Genomic DNA, 17,184 nt, shown 5'->3' with positions numbered 1-17,184 from the left:
GTATTTCTCTAACGTGGAGACGTAAAGGCTAGACAATGACGGAAACTATTGATGCGATTCAGTAGCTTAGGAATGCAGAGAAGGAGGACTGAACTGATAACTGGAATCATAACATACTCTTGGCAGACTCAGAGGCAGAGCCAGGCTGAGCCGGGCACTGCGAGGCAGGAAGTAAGTGAAGGGTCGAGGATACAGGTGGGGGCTGTATCGCTCCTCAGCGAGGCTTCAGGAGACAGGAGACAGGAGCTGAATCTGGTGTCCAGGCCCTTCTGAGGCCTAGAAACGGGGACTTTACAATGGAATAACGTGCACACTGAGAAACGTGGCAACGTAACTTTACATAGGCCTGATATTCGTAGTATTCACGAGAACTGGAAACTGACATACTAGAGGTGGACACAACTGTAATTGCGTCTTTAATCGAACATAGGGAATAACATATGCATATTAATCATGCACAGATAACATATGATGGAGGACTCGTAGGGACACAGAACATGGCAAAATTTACTTTTCCACAAACCGGTACTGAACCGGTAACCCAACGGTGTCAGGGAACAACACCCAAAGACCTCGAGTTCTTTCCTGATTCAGACCACAGAAACTCAGAGTCTTCTAGGTGAAGTCATGGATCGATTTTATTGGCTGCAACCAAGGTAACAAGCGTCCTAGAAGTACAACACACGGGATGTATATTCTCAGGAGACTGCCGCAATTCACAAAGTCAGGCTTCTCTTTTTATACGAAATATTGTGCTTTAGGCAAACATTCTTAACATTTTACTATACTATTGAAATGTTTCCATTACAAAGAAAAAACAGAGTAATGATGACAAAGCCATAGTTCAGTTTGTCCAGCCCACAATAAATTACCCGGCAAGGCCCAACATTTTCATCAGATATCGCTGGACCCCCAATAAAACCGGCACCTCCCCATCATAAAGCAAGCGAGAGAAAAGAGCAGGGACAGGTGTGAGCAAGATTCGGCAGGGTGTGTGTGCGATGAATGGGTTTATGGCCTGTTGAGCCTTGATGCTATCTTGCTCGGCCACTGGGAGAGGAACTGACCAAACAGGTTCGGCCTGGGGCAATGGTTCCAACTTGCCCAGGTCAGAGAAGAGTCAATCAAGGTGTACGTGTCCTTTGGAATCGAATTTAGCTGTATTATAAGCCTATGTAAAGGGCAACTCACAAAATGGCTGCCGTACACAAAATGGGAGCCAAGGGTTCAAGACGAGAATGACGATTTCGAGGTGAAAACGTCACTCGAATATGACGAAAATGCTTGTACATAGTGTACTAGCCATTCTCGGTCTTTTGATACCAAATTCGTCTTCTTACGACGAAGTTTAATTCTCGAGTCCAGAGTTATTACACGAGTCCAGAATTTTTCAGAACTACACGACCACGTTCTCCTCTTCTGCTGCCTCTTAGGAGACCTACCTCTTTCAGAGAGGCCATAAATCCTTATTCTCTCTCTGTCTTTGAGGGTTCTCCTTGATAAGTTCTTACAGTGTTGACAGCAGTCTGAAGAATGTGTCTAAGGGAGACAGAAAATACACACAGGGTGTGTATTAGTCCTGGCCTTCTTTTTGCCACAGGAAGGGCAGGTGTCAAAAAGAGAAGGCATTTTGACAACCATAAACCTTTTTTGAAACACAAAAAAGCCAGCACTAACACTCTAAAGCCTAAAGACGTCGAGTGAAAGTGAAAAACTTGAAGAATTATACAATATTTTTGACAGAAAATCAAAAAAAGGTAGGAGCTGTAAAACCAGGGTCCTGACTGAAGGAGCCGGAAAGAACAACTGACCTAACTGTCACCCCTGAGGCATGATGGGAAGCCAGGGGTCATGGCTGCCTTAAAGGCACGGTGCCAGTTTTTGTGGAAAATGCTTTCATTTTCTATGCTATTTGTTTGCAATGCAGCCTGTGGGCTAACAATGTCCAGTTTATTTGCAATTTTCATGATATACGAGTATTCTGCTCATTAAAACACAGAGTTCAAGTGCTATTTGACCTAATGTGTGTTTTTTATGCTTGCAAATATGATTTATTTATGGGTAATGACATTGTTTAGCCTCAGTTTTGGGGCTGCATTGGTGTGAGAAAAAATTATATATGTGCATACATATATGTGGAGCTAAATATATGTGATTTCCATATATAATTTGTATTATTTCTGGGGTCCCCGCACGTGGGTGGGAATATTCAGTGTTTATGACTATTGATGAGGATCCACTGGAAGAGAACATAAGAATATCTTGTGGACCAGGTCTACCTTTCCATGGCAAAACTGTCTTCTCTTTTAGGTCAATATAGTCTTCCCACTCAAGGCAATACATATTTTCCTTTCAGGGCAATGCTGTCTTTCCTGTCAGGGCAATACAAAGTGTCCCGTTAGTGTATGTATTAAACATAATTTGATGTGGGGTGAGAGTTTATTGAAGATGGATAATACCAAAGATTGGGAAGGGAGCCTAGTTTTTCTCAGATCCAATACTGGAAAGTTCAGAATGTTCTTCAGATATTTCAGCCCAATGGATAAATGGCAACCGGTGCATATATGTCATCACGTAGAAGAAGCTTTACCAACAGTATAGAATGAGGCGTTTTCCTGTGATACTTTCCAAAAAGACACAAAAGGAGCAAGGGGCAGGCTGAGTTGAGCCACACAGTGGCAAGCCGCATGCCCGTGTCTTATAGAGTTGACATTGAGGTCTGTGTTTATGTACAAGAAATGTGTTGGCTTAACAAAGATCCGAGATTGATTAATACAGTGATGGTTGTATTCATCCACAGGTCGCCATGCAGCAAAAAGAGTCAGAATCAACTCAGAAGGCTGAGCGAGAGGTGTCCCGAATGGTGGTGGTCATGATCATAGCTTACATTTTCTGCTGGGGGCCATACACTTTCTTTGCATGCTTCGCTGCTGCCAACCCCGGCTACTCCTTCCACCCACTGGCCGCCTCCTTACCTGCCTTTTTCGCTAAGAGCGCCACCATCTACAACCCCATTATCTACGTGTTCATGAACCGCCAGGTGAGTGGGGCCCCGCATGGGATCTCTCAGTGGGATTGGGGCAGGGCTGAGGATGGGACAGAAGGGGTGGCATGAACCAAATCTGTTTGAACGATTCACCTAGCAGCAGGAGGCAAACAGTCCTCAAATTATGTTGAATTTCTGATTAAAGCAAATGTTTTGAAGCTCTCAGCACGACTAAATACTGTGTACATAAAAAAGTAGATGAGTGAAAAGACCCAAAGTTTCCCTCAAAAACTCAAAAAACTAGTGTATTAATGAAAGGACAAAGATTTAAATTATCACCACCTTCCCAGGTGACACCAATTTGCAATTACCTAGGTGCTTCCGCTCAAGTACTAACTTATGCGCTACTCTCTTTTTCTTCTCCTCCAGTTCCGTAACTGCATTTATCAACTCTTTGGTAAGAAGGTGGACGATGGATCCGAACTGTCTACTTCATCTCGAACAGAGGTCTCCTCCGTCTCCAATTCTTCAGTGTCGCCTGCATAATTCCAGCACTGGAGAAACCACTCAATCCAGTTTGGAGCCTTTCCCTGTCTCCATATTGCATATCTCTACCCAATCCTCACCCCAGTTTTCTAAATAATACCACCTGTTCACTTAAAAACCACTGAACCGTCCCTTGAGGCTTCACGGCCTTCTTCATTTAGGGGTGTAAACATTTATTCTGTCTACTTACCTCTTTATCACCCCCCTATCACCCCGCCTACCTGTCCAACCCTTCTATCTACCCCTTCACCCATCTATATGGCTATCTCTTTATCTTGTTTTCTCTTTCCCCTCTTTCCACTTCTCTGTATCTCTTTCCCCTCTTCCCTCTCTCTGCCTCCAGCATATCTATTTATCTCCGGTTTACTCTGTCCCTTTGTCTCTACTTTTTTTCCCCCTTTCTACCCATTTATAAACTATTTGCCCATGCCTTTTCCATCCATCCATCCATTAGTGTGTCTGTCCGTCCACCTACCTATCTATTGATATATTTCAGAAGGCTGGAAGCCGGATATCTCTGATCTACGAAAGACTGCTGCCCCTTTTTGTGGTTATCCTTTTTCATTTAAGCTAGCTTTTCTTCAGTTCCAAGGCATAGATGTTGTTTTAAGTGGACTACAGGAACAGTGAGGCCCTTTGTGGTGTCGAGATACCAGCCAAAATGCAAACCTTTTGAAGGTTGGAACTCACTGACAGCAAGATATCAACAAGTTCTCATAGAGGCTGACCCACAGACTCGATTCCGGCCTTCCTGTACGCATACTGCTAAATGTGGAACGACACAAAAATACATCATGTAATATAAAATATATAATGGTTATATTTATTTTTTCTGGTATGGTCCTACAGTGCCATCTCATGATTCTGGTGACGGGTGCAAACGTCTCGACCTGTGGGTCGGTTCGTTATGACGTCATCAGAATCATTCAATGCTATCATGTATGTATTGTTTCTAGCATGTTGCAGTATACCGCATGACTGGTGTCACCAAGGTGCACAGGGCAAGAAGCAAGTTTGGAGCATTTGGTGGTGCACATAGGCATCTTACTTAGGACCATAATAGGTGTTTACCCCTAGTATATTCTCTATAAATTGATGTTTATATATTAAATAATGCAATAAGTACAGCCATGTATGTATGTATATGTATCCCAGAGATTCGATTTAAATCTAGCATTTTAAGATGTACCCTTCAATTATGGATGCCAGAGGTATGGTACTGATCTCAAAATCCTGGGATCTGGTTGTACACTAGATGTAAAAGGAGAAAGCTGTTGTTGCCTATTCCTGTTCTCAGGCCTCATGGCAAATGTGGAGTGAAGAGTTTCTCGAAAGTCAACATAAATCCTGTGCGCGAAAATGTAAAGGACTGGCAGGAGATCACCGTAGAAGATGCATTGAATATCTCAGAGATAAACCTTCCTTTATTTGTATTATAGAGATTTATAGAATGTATTCACTCCCATCAAATGGGTGTCAACGTTCTGCAAAATATGAAAAACAAAACTAAGTATGAGGTAGAAATGCAAACTCTGAGCATTGTAAACAATTCCCATTTCTTGGACAGTATTCATAGAATTCCACCGAAAAGGAAGGAACTGTCCCTCTGAAAAGGGCATGTCTTGGGTCACAGTGAGTAAGAATGCAGACCTCATGGGCTCCTGCCTCTAGCAGTAAACCTCATGATAGCACGCCATCAACCATATGTTCCCCTTTCCACCCATCCTGATATGATTTTGACCCAACAACGATGAAGCACACTGCAGAGGATCTAGGAGGGAGGGGCAACTTTGATATTTCTCTGGGCGACTCAAAACCACTAAGATCAAAAAGATGGTCCTTTGCAAATGGATCCTGAGATGATTGTTCAAGAGCTAGCTAGAGGAAACTCCAGAGTGAGAGGAATTTGCTAAAATGACCCACACACTTGACCCAAACACTATCTTGAAAATGCATTTCTGCAAAAGAAATTTGCTAAGATGGCCCTAGAAAATCTTGAAGATGCCCTCCTGTGAATGAAATTTAATATAAGATCCCAAAACCCTTCTTGAGGTTAATGCATGGCCTAAGGAATTTGGGACAACACTAGCAGTATCCAGAAGATGACCCACCTTTCTGAAGACTCGTTTAAGTCCATGTTATGTTAAAAAAAGGTCATTGGACAGCTCGTGAAATGCTCAAGAAGAAAATGCTATTTACGTGTAATCCTAGTTCTGCATCATAGGAATTTTCATTACAGTCAGAAACACTTGAATGGTCCTGCTCCAGAGTGGGGATCCTGAAAGATTTTGTGTTTATGATAATTAACAAAGAAGCACTGACAGAGAAGAAAACATTTGTTAGCTCTGTTAAGGATACCTTTATTAAATTCATAAACACAGAATAGCCAAAGATCCCTAGATCACACATAGATGGGACTGATCACGTGTTAAAACTTCAGTGAAGATCCTTTGATGCCAAATAAATCTTAGTGACTTTGGGCCATGTTTGCACATGGGCAGGTGTTTGGGTGGGGCGTGCATTGAAATGTTGCTACAAGGTAAAATGGATGTGTGCTCTCCTGTCGATAAAAAATTCACTGGACGAGACGCCTTTCCCAAAGCTGAAGAGCCAGGGCATGTCTGTCGTTGTTGACACCGGCTTCTCTGGTAGGCAGGGATGGGGTTGGTTATAGTATGATTGTAGGGTTGTTGCAAAGAGCGTGTAAGGGTGAAAGGAACTTATCAATGCAAAAAGTGTTCATCTTCAGCCAATAAAGTTATTTTTCTATAGTTTCCTACTGGCTAACCTGTTCTTTACTTCAAACCGGTCTGTACATGGCCTAAGGGAGATGTTACGCTTTCTACATCTAGTTTACAGAATTAAAATATATTACATACAAATGACAAAATTGTTTCACTACTGCGAAGCATGCTCACCAGCCAGGAACTCGACCTCAAGAGACAAGAGAGATAGTCAGGTGTATAGAAGCTCCACTTTAAAGAAAATATCTGCCAACAGGAATGGTGGGGACACTATAAGAAACTAAATAAAACTGGGATGGACAGAGCTGATTAACCACAGCATAACACCAGGGATGTGAAACAAGGTCTACAGTGGTAAACTAGGGACTGAATAAGATCAAGAGATAAGTATGACGTCTATATCTATGATTATGAAATAGATGCACCATTCAAGGAAACTGTGACTGGGCCAGACTCAGCATTTGTTGGGGGCTGGCACCCAATCACTCAGACCAGGCCTGTGCTGGCAGCTCATCAAAAACATCTTGCAGGGTGTTGGTAAGGTAGGTTACCGCTGTGGAGCCTTCAAACTTTGGAAAGAAAGTTTTTAAAGGGGACATCATATCGGCATGTGTTCTGTGCCTAGCTGTGGGATAGAGGTTGGCTACTGCGGTTACCACCACTGCCATTGTGTATGCACAACTAAACGTTAGTGGGGCGTTTCACAGAGAACTTACCGTTTATGGGGAAAGTTTGCAAATGTGTCAGATCAACTTCGAGAACAAGTGTCTATGCAAGCAGGTTTGTTCAGGGTTCAGGTGAGAGGTGAACAATGGTGGAAGAGGAATCCGGAATGAAAGCGTTGTAGTCCCTGTGCAGACAATGTGCAGATCTTAGCAAAGTAAGCGCTTTCTGTTTACGGGTTTTCCCAGTTATACGTTTTCTTCAAAGCTTCCTCGGGGGAGTGCACTACCATCCAAACACGAGCAGAGATATGCAGCATGGAGTGGATCACTGCCCTGGGACAGACCCAACATACCCTCTCTTTTAAAAAGACTGAAATAATTGTTATGGTTTATGGTTCCAGTGACTGATTTCTGCAGCTCTGGTAAAGGCTTGTGGCATCCCTTGGCTAATGAGCTCAAGAAAGGTGTGAGAACCTTGTTGGTTGTCAGGGCATTTCTAAAACCTGATGAGGAGTCTTCCCATGGCTTGGGGCCATAATCTGGCAGGAAAGGCCTGGTCAAAGGCATACTGCCCCAAGACATGCCGATGACCTGGAGAATTGCAACCTTTGATACTCAAGTCACACGATATATTGACGGGAAATACCTTCTTCATGTGCAGGGATCTCTCTATCTCCGATGACCGGCTAGGCTTTGAGGATACCGTCCCTGATGTCTCAGAAGGCACCAGGAGAGAGGCTTTTGGGTCTGGCTACTGCCCACTTCTGGACAGGCCAAGATTGAAGCCCTGTTCTGGGAATCCTTCCTGCATTCATGGCACAGGCCGCTAAAAGTTCCTTCTGTGCTAGATGTGCTGTCACACCTGCTTCCCCCAAAGTCTCTTCAGTCTTTTCCTACTCATGAGCGGTATCTGCCTCCCTTCACACCAGTACAAGGACCTGTCTGTGTGGACGAAGCTGCCCTCTGAAAGGGACACGGTCTCATATCCCGGAGATAGCCACTGGCCACTCAAGCCAAGTCATATTGCTATCCTGCTTTCTTAAATCAAGGCTTGGAATCGATCAAATCTTCTTTTAAGGGTTAAAGTGTTCTGGGTTCTCATCTCAAATATGCTTTAGCCTTCTGTCCCGCCTTCTCTGTATTTGCTTAGAAGGTTATTTGCATCACATTCATCCAATCTGTCTCTAGTAAGATCTCAGTTGGGAGAGACGCAGTTTCCCACCTCTTCATGTATTCATCTATCATGTCTATAGAGACATTCCACCATTCATTTGGGGATCTCCTCGTCAGTCCATTTAACTAGACCACCATGCATTCTCCGGCTTCCTTCTGTTTATTGGTTTACTTATTCTCTTGCCATGCGCCTTTTCTCACGTCTTTTCATTCATCTGTTAAAATCCCTCAATTTAACAAACTAAACACCCAATAACCCATCCATCCCTTCATCTATCATCCTTCTTTCCATCATCCATCCATCTTTCTTCCTTCCTTCCTTCCTTCCTTCCTTCCATCCATCACCCATACTTTCATCCATCTATCCATCCATTCATCCATCCTTCCATCCATCCACCACGCTTAGTCTCTCCAATTTAATTACCTAATTGTTTGCCTTACTTTCCCACAGTTCCATGTTCACTCCAATCAGTTAATTTTCATCCATCTCAATCCAGCCATATCCACTCCCCACCAACCCACCCATCCATTTATCTATGCTTCCTTCCTTCCACCAATCCATCCACCTTTCCATCCATCCATCCACCATTTCATTGCTAAAGGTCAATCTCTCATTTAACTATCTATGTACTTTCCTTTCTTTTTCCCACAGTTCCATGGTCATTCCTATTGATTAATTTATTATTCATCTGAAATCATCCATCCTTCACCCATCCATCCACCCGCTCTTCTTTCCATCATTCTCTCACACAGTCTTCCATGTTCCTGTAATAGTCTAAGGCACGGCCCTCTGCTGTCCTCTCGGATCCATTGTCCAATGAGCGGCCGCCCCTGGGCTCACAATTGAAGAAACTTCCCTGATTGGTAGCTGGAGACAGGGAGCTAGAACCCGTAAGGCTGTGGGCGGCCCACTAGGCTGGACGCCCCTTTCCAAAGACGGCCGCCCCTCGAAGGAGACGTCCACCTGGATGGGGTTGGTCTTGTGCTCCTGCTCTTGGGAGTTGAGCGGACTTCTGCTCTTGGAATCCTCTGTCGGCAGGCACTGACACTGCAGTCCCTGGCACTTCAAGCTTGCGAGCCTCACTGTGGCACAGCTTCTCTTAGGCACACGTAGGCACCGCCTCTGTCCACAGACGCTGAACTGTACAGTCTCTCCTACCACCTCTCGTCACTCTGCTAGAGTGGCATATGATATGTGATTTTAAAAATGTTTTGGAGGTAGTCAGAATGTTCCATTATAAGCTGTAAAACTGTTTTTTTTATTGTAAAATAAACTATGCATCAAACCCATTGTCAATGTCCTGATTCTGCATTGTTCTCTACTGTGCTGCAGCATTGATATAGGTCTTACTATCCCTATATGTGACCCTAAAGCGTTTACCTACAGGTAGCATGCTACGCCATGTAGTGAGTGTGGTTGAAAGGGTATTGTTTTTGATTTGATCCTATGTGTGAAGTGTTTCCATGTCGTGCGCGATGACCACCGAGGTGTGGATATCGTGTTATGGGGCGCAGCACACAGCAGTGTGGTGGATGAAGTGTGAGACAAGCGCACTGTGATGGTTTTCAGCACGCTGTTAGCTTTGAGCAGCTCTGTAGATCCCTTTATGGTATATCTTATGGTATAGTGGGCTTAGCTGGTTACTGCACTGGGTTGTCGAATCCGAGACTTTGTGTATAGTCGAGGCTCTGAGCCTGCACGGTTGGAGGGAGAGAAGTGAAGAGATCAGTTGGGATGGACATTTTTACTGTCATTCTAGATCTGAATGCCATTGTGAGATGTAAAGAAGTAGTCACAGTGTACAGATATTTGGGGCCTGCAGCGGTGGACTAGATTAAAGTCCTCCAAATTGTCCAATAGTATGTGAGAGATCTATTCACTCATTCTAGGTCTGCTCAGTTGGTGATGTCTATTTTGATTTTGGCTGTACATTACCTGTGATGAACAACCCTCGTAGCAGACATGTCTTATGCAAATATAGGAGGTATACGTTTCAAATGGCTGCTGTCTGCTGGGTATTATGGTCTTAATATTATTGTGGGGCATAAATGTTAGATATAAACTTACATAACTATACAGTGCCCCAGCGACCCACAGGTCAGTCCTTCTTAGCTTACCTATATGTCTTAAGCAGTTTTCTGGTTGCTTGTAGGGTTGTTTCCAATCTGTGGGCTATAAGATTGAGCTTGAGGGTGCGACTATCTTTCTGGGCTCTGTTGTCGGGATGTGGGGTGGCAAGGCTCGTATTCCTGGCAAAACCATCTGGCAAAAGGGCAGTCTGTTGAGTGTTCTTTGCTGCGGTACTGGTGTACAGAGTAGATGAATTTGATAAGACACTCATTGGCCACCAAAATGATTTGGTATGCCCAGAATATCCGGCATGGGGTCAAATTCACCTCGACATATCATTTGTTGCAGCTTTATTGGATCAATAGTTGGTCTGGAGGCTAGCATTTCTGACATGCTTGATTCACAAAGTTTTTTGCACCCATATAATCAGCTCGGTGCACAAATAAAGACATTTGCAAGGGCAATATCAAAACCGTGAGTGACAGAATTTTGGGCCAGATGTACGAATATCTGGTTGCAAATTGAGACTAGGATTTTTATGATCAGTAAAAGTTTTTGTGGCCCAGAAAGATTTTTCATAACCGACCTACCTGATGAATATTAATGGGGTCGGTCTCAAATTACGAAACTCAACAACTGGGAGCAAGTGCAGGGATAGTGGGCTGCTGGGGTCAGCAGACCACCACGTCTGTGATAGTCTTTCAAACAAGTAAACTTTCTTTTTTTTAACCGCATGCGTGCAGCGTTTTTTTTCGCGCTGCGCGGCTTTTTTTAAAAAGCCGCGTTACATGACGAGCTCAGCTCGTCATCAGCGTGCGAGCGGCGCAACTGATAATGAGCTGAGCTCGTCATCAGCGCCGAACCGGTTAAATGCAGCCCATTATACAACGGAAATAGGACTGTGTTTAAAAATAAATGAGTATTTCTTTTTTCTTGTATTGCTGTGGACACCTGCCTGCTCTTCAACAAATGGTGTTTTTTACATTAACAAATGGGAAACATTATGTCATGGTGGTTAGAATGAGAGCAAGGTATATCCAACTGCGTTGTGCAGGAGACAGAGCTATAACTAAGAGTACACAAATCTATGAAGGTCATTTTCATTCCCTTTTGCTCATTGTGCCTCTAGGTACAGCCTGTAATTAAAAAAAATCTAAATAGTTTTAATGGTAAGCCTGTATCATTTTTGAACGCATGCTTGTTTGCTTTTAAAGACATAAGCAATATTAGAAATGCTGGATTGACTGCTTTTCAATATTAGCATTATCTACACTAAGGAACTGCTTGGTGAAATATGCCTTACCCTCTTGCACACTGCACTTTAGCTGTATGAATTCCCTGGTCTGCTCCAGCCTTGGTCGTTTGTGCGGAAAGAATCACCACGCCCACTGAGACAAACGCGGCCGCTATGTTTGGGCCGGTGAGCAGTCTAGTCTCAAGGTATAGACTGAAATTTAATTTTTTTTACATTGTTTTAATGGCGATCCTGTATTATTTTTTAACGCAGGTGGGTCAGCAGTCTAGTCTATGATTTTTGGCCTCCACCAGCCTATTTAAACTGCAGCCTGGCGCTAGGGACCCCGCATATCTCACCTCAGGGGTAACAACAACTACTAGAACCCTTTACTCCAGTGACTTACTCAAAGAGATAATAAATACTGGAACCTCATTCTCCTATCATATGTAGACTTTGCAATTTTACATTTACCGCTGATCTTTCTCAGATGACCTCCGGCTACCTGGAGTGCACCACCTCTGATGACGACCTAAGGGGAATTCATTGCTCGTCCCCTGGCACACACCTGCAAACAAAAACAGGCAAGACTCATCCATCGATAAAGAGCCTACATTGCAATGTACGCCTCCTCCCCAAACACTCTATTGAGATATGGGACCTCATTACGCCTTACCAGCCAGATATATGTTTCTTTACTGAAACTTGGCTCCATTCTTTGGTGACCCAATGTATTCCCATAGCCATTCCGGAAAACTATAATTTACTCAGGCTCGATAGAGAGACTAAAAAAGAGAGTAGAGTTGCTATCGCTTTATGCAACCCTGTTAAAGTCACATGCCTTGATGCACTGTGGAAAGATTGGCTACAGCTTTGTATTTTTAACTTGGAGACTCTTCCTGGAGATCTGTGAAAAGGTGTCCTAGTCTATCGCCCTCAGACCCAAAAAAGGAATACCTTGCCCCATATGCTCACTTCTCAAAAATTCCTCCTAGTGGGGGATTTTAGCTTCCATGCAGAGTTGGGTGCTGATCCTGAAACACAGCTACTATTCTCCGATATTGAGATTTTGGGGTTCACTCCCATCACCGGCACACTTTAGACCTTATATTCACGAATGCCTCTGACCTGCAGGTGAACGCCCCTTCCCCTCTAACCTGGTCAGATCAGTCCATGAAAACCTTTCAACTTCCCATGATAGAGAAGAGTTCCTCTTCAAAAAGGAAGCAAAATCATTCCTGATGAGCAAACTCCTACCGTAATTTCATCACAATTCCCAAGACAGATGCAAACTCTTGTGCGAAGTGAAGTCCATCTCTGCATCTGTACCTCGAACATTATTATGTCTCTGTTGTTACTTATTTTACGTTGTACTGATCAATGATATTGGATACATGTTGGGACGGGAAGTCTCCTGCATGTCTCTGGAGAGAGTGCTTCCCCTGCCTTATGCTAATCTCCAGGCAAGTCACTCAAAAGCTACTGTATAGTTTCTAGATCCCTACCTCAGTGAGCATGACAATCATACATGTCCACTGAGGGTCTCCCTGTTTACATGGATTGAGACCCTAGAGCTTGGCTCTGAGGTCGAGGGGGCATGCCTAGTGCACCCCTATTTTTCAGAGAGTGGCTACTGCCCTCTCTATTAAGGCTGTGGTAGACTGACAGTGGTGGCAGCAATAAATCTATAGTCAAGAGGGGTGAGTCCCTAGGCACCCTCCTGACCAAGTCTGTGCAGTTTGCTATGCCTGTGGGCCTGTTGCCTTTGTCTGACTGATGTGTGTTTGAGAGCCCGTGGGTGTACAGGGGAAGAATGGTGATTTGAGCCAGTGTGAGGAATGCGAGGTGTTCTGCTGGACATCCCAGCTCCCCCGTGCCCCTCCCTATTTCCTTGGAAAGGCCTGGTGGGCTGGGGGAGACACTCAGCTCTTATCTGGGTTTAGATGCACTAACTGTGTGGAGAGGACCCTCACCCACTGGTCAGGGCCTCCTGGGCTGGAGTTAATTAAAATTCCTCTCTATGGAGTTGCACAGCCTGATACCAGGAAGGGACCTGGTACATGCTTTACCCATGCATTGAACACGCGGTGAATGGTTTGTGATTGGAGGTGTATTCAGGATGCAAAAGTAGCAGACCCTCTGATTGGATGAGCCTATCAATCAAAGGTGATCAAAGTCTGGCCTGAGTGGTCAGCTGTTGTTCAAAGACTGGTCTATGACAGAGAAGATACCCAGGCACGGACCCCGCAGTGTGAAGGCAGGAGATAAGACTGTTCACTGCGGTCTGGAAGGAAGGCATCAGCAACATTAAGGACCAGCTGTTTCTGTGAGGCTTGGAGGAGCGTTCGCTTTGGACCAAGGAAATTACAGACAGCTGCCCAAGGTGTGGAAAGGAAGCTTGCGGCACATCACCCAAGGTGTGGAAAGGAAGCTTACAGCACATCACAGAGGCTGGTGGAAAGAAGCTTGCAGCACATGACGAGAGCCAGAGAGGAGGATGCTTGATTCTAGTCTTTGAAGGTGAGATCAAATCCCCTCTAGGCTCCTCCCTTGCGCTGTGGGAGCCTGTTCAAGCAGTAACTGGGAATAGAGGCCGGTGAAGCAGGCCCCCACCTTTCTTTTTGTGATCTCTGTGGGTATCAGGGTGAACTGGCACTCTGTCCAGCCACTACCCTCCTACAGCTAGCCAGTGGCTACTCGACTAGTGGGACTCCAGTAAACTGTGCCAAGACATCAGGCACCTGTGATCAGATCCCTGACACCACTAGAGCGGTGTCCTCACTCATGACGGGAGGGCACTTCTGTTGCTTTGGGTGGGGGGTTATGGGGCTGATCAAGAACATTTGACTTCACATTATATGCTGAAACTATATCCTTTCAATCCAAAGTTTGGTATCAAGGCTCTAGTGAATGAGAGCAGCCCTGTGTAACATGATCTGTAATATGCAATGCTTACTGTGTGTTTTCATCTTAACTGTGTTTTTATAGTGCTTGGCGTCTAGGCGCTATAATACTGTTTGGGGTCAGAACTCTGTCCCAGAGGGTTGTAGAGACTTCTGGTTTTCACTGTTTATCCTAGTTTTATGTGTAGAATAATTATCTTATGTGTATTAAAGTACTTTTCTTTTATAAAAAGTAAAGCACTGACAGGACATTGAGTTTATCAGCTGGTGGTACGGTTTACACTGTATTCTGAATGTCTAACCCCACCTCACCTCCTTGAGTAAGCCTTGGACTGCTCTGTCTCGCTACCCTGAGAGAGTCAAGTGCTGGAGAGGAGTACTTGGTTATCCAGTTTTGGGTCCCTTAGTACTGAGGCACCAGGACACCAGTGAGGGAACACTCCAGTTGATGCGATTGGAGCACAGTTACCCCTGAGTGCCCTGGTTCCCAGGAAGCCGGGTCTAACATTGGTGGCAAGCGGTGAGGGATCACTAGACTTCAGGCTCAGTGGACACTGAGGCCAGTTGATAATTCCAGCAGATATCCATAAGCTATATGTAAAATGGCAGATAACATTGGAGAGGAATTGGAATTGCAGAACTTGACTGTGGAGCAATTAAAGCAAATGTGTGCTGAAAGGGGGTGGAAGGTCCCAAGGTCTAAGGATAGGGAGCACTTGATTAGACACATGACAAAATGCTATGAGCAAGAGGTCACTGTTGTGCAAGAGTTGGAGAGCACTGTTACCACAAGCCTGCCAAGTCAGTCAGTGCAGGCTTCTCCTGTACCAGCCCCAAGGCGTTTCCCAAGGCTTTCCCCTATGCTTTCCCCTAGGTATTCCCCTAGACCTGCCCCTAGACTTTCACTTCCCCCTATCTCCAGGGCTACCTTTTCCCCTGTCCCAGGATTCGCCTCCTTAGGAGGGACTAAGCTAGCAGAGACCCTTAAACTTCAGCTGAAACTCCAGGAAGCTAAGGATTTAGCAGAGGAGAAAGCAAGGGAGTTTGAAAGGGAGAAGCTAAGGATGGCCCGCCAGGCAGAAGAGGAGCAGCAAAGGGTCAGACAGGAAGAGTGGGCTTGGAAGGAGAAGGAGAGGGAAAGGGAGAGACTGGAGAAAGAAAGGAAGAGACAGGAGAAAGAGAAGGAGAGGGAAAGGGAGATGCTGGAGAAAGAAAGGGAGAGACAGGAGAAAGAGAAGGATAGGGAATTGGAGAAAGAGCGGATAGCCCTAGAGAAAGAGAAGCTCAAGTTAGCAGCTGATAGAGGGCTTAGCTCTGTGAATGGTGCATCCACTTCAAAGTCCCAGGGAAAGGAAAATACCACCACGGTACCAAAAGAATTGATACACATGTATGTCCCTGGCACTGATATTCTCAGTTGGATGCGTGCCTTTCATCTAGCATGTAAGGCTCAAGGTCTTAATGGTCAGTCCAAAGCAGCGACTTTACTGAGTCGCCTCCCTCGCGAAGGGACTGAAGTGATTGAAAGGATGCCTGAGAAAGACAGTCTGACATATAAGTGCATGAAGGATGCTTTGATTAGGCGGTTTGGGTTGAAAACAGCCCAGTACTTGCAGAGGTTCCGTGAGAACAAGAAGGCAGAGGGGGTTCCTTTTGAGAATTGGGTCCATGACATAGTGAGAGACTGGAATGAGTGGGTGAGAGGGATGGAAGCAAATGATTACCAGTCCCTAAATCAGGTGATGATTGCAGAGCGTCTCCGGGAAGAGTGCTCTGTCCCACTCAGACAGTATTTGTCTGACCTTCCTGAGAGGGATCCTGAGAAACTTGCAGTGATGGCAGATAAGTGGCTTGCCAACAGAGTGAACAGGGGGCAGGGGCAACCCCTTTCCAAGCCCAAGGGGGAGAAGAACTCCCAGCAGGCTGGCCCTAAACCAGAGGGGAAGAGCCAGAACGGTTCCCAAGGCTCTCAGTCAGGACAAGAGTCTAAGGGGAACGGGGCCTCTAGTCAGTACCAGAAGGGGAAAGGAGGAAAGGGTCCTTTCACTCCAAAGGGGATTAAATGCTATAAGTGCCACCGAGAGGGACACTTAAAGCCAGACTGCCCAGTGAAGGATGTGGTGCCAGTGGCACCCGTGATAGCAAGTGTGCTCTTAGTGGGGGCAGACATGAAGGGAGGCCCAAGTGAGTTTAACCTAGTCACCAGGGACATCTGGGAAGTTGACCCAGAAGCCCTAAGCATATTCACCCTAACTCAACGGGGTATATGAGTGTGGCAAGTATCAATGGAAGGAAGGTTCCTGCCATGAGGGATACTGGTGCCCACAGGACTATGGTTGAACGCAAATATCTCAAACTCGAAGATCATTCCTGGTTGCAAGGGGTATGGACTTGTAGCTAGTGGTGATGACATGGAGTACCCTCTTGCTAGAGTGGAGGTAGAGGTGAATGGCAGGAAGGCCATGGTCAATGTCGGGGTGCGAGAGAAGCAGGGTGCTGGGTGCTTTCTGGGGAATGATCTTGTTGAACCCGGGTTAGTACCAGGCCCTGAGGCCTATATGGCCTGGATTTCATCAGCTGTGATCACTAGGGCACAGACTGTAAAACTGCTTCCTAGTGAAGTGGGGACAACTCTAGCGGAAGAGACACTAGAGGGGAACAGGCCAGAACAAGGACCCAGGGCAGATTCTGAGAAGGCACCTGTCCTGGTGTCGGCACCTCCTGTTCCAGTGGGAGAGGAGGGTGAGCATCCAGAGGCGGATAAGGTGTTGGAGTCTGAGTCCCTGCCAGAGCTGTAGGAGCTGCTTGCGGCAGGAGGACCGTCCCGTGAGGAGTTTTGTAAGGCGCAGGCTGAGTGTCCTA

General features: G+C 45.4%; 1 protein-coding gene across 1 annotated transcript in view; it reads left to right on the top strand.

Moving 5' to 3' along the window:
* Positions 1–9,405, top strand: part of LOC144785789 (red-sensitive opsin) — a 74,933-nt gene extending 65,528 nt beyond the window's left edge. The window contains exons 5-6 of the mRNA XM_078664599.1: positions 2,801–3,040; positions 3,416–9,405. Of these exons, the coding sequence (XP_078520725.1) occupies positions 2,801–3,040; positions 3,416–3,532 (357 nt within the window). The 3' untranslated portion in view covers positions 3,533–9,405. The remainder of the gene's footprint in view (positions 1–2,800; positions 3,041–3,415) is intronic.
* Positions 9,406–17,184: the final 7,779 nt, after the last annotated feature.

Source organism: Lissotriton helveticus, chromosome 10 (genome assembly GCF_964261635.1).
Source record: "Lissotriton helveticus chromosome 10, aLisHel1.1, whole genome shotgun sequence".
Classification (NCBI taxonomy): Eukaryota; Metazoa; Chordata; class Amphibia; order Caudata; family Salamandridae; genus Lissotriton; species Lissotriton helveticus.
This window is presented reverse-complemented; position numbering and strand designations above follow the sequence as displayed.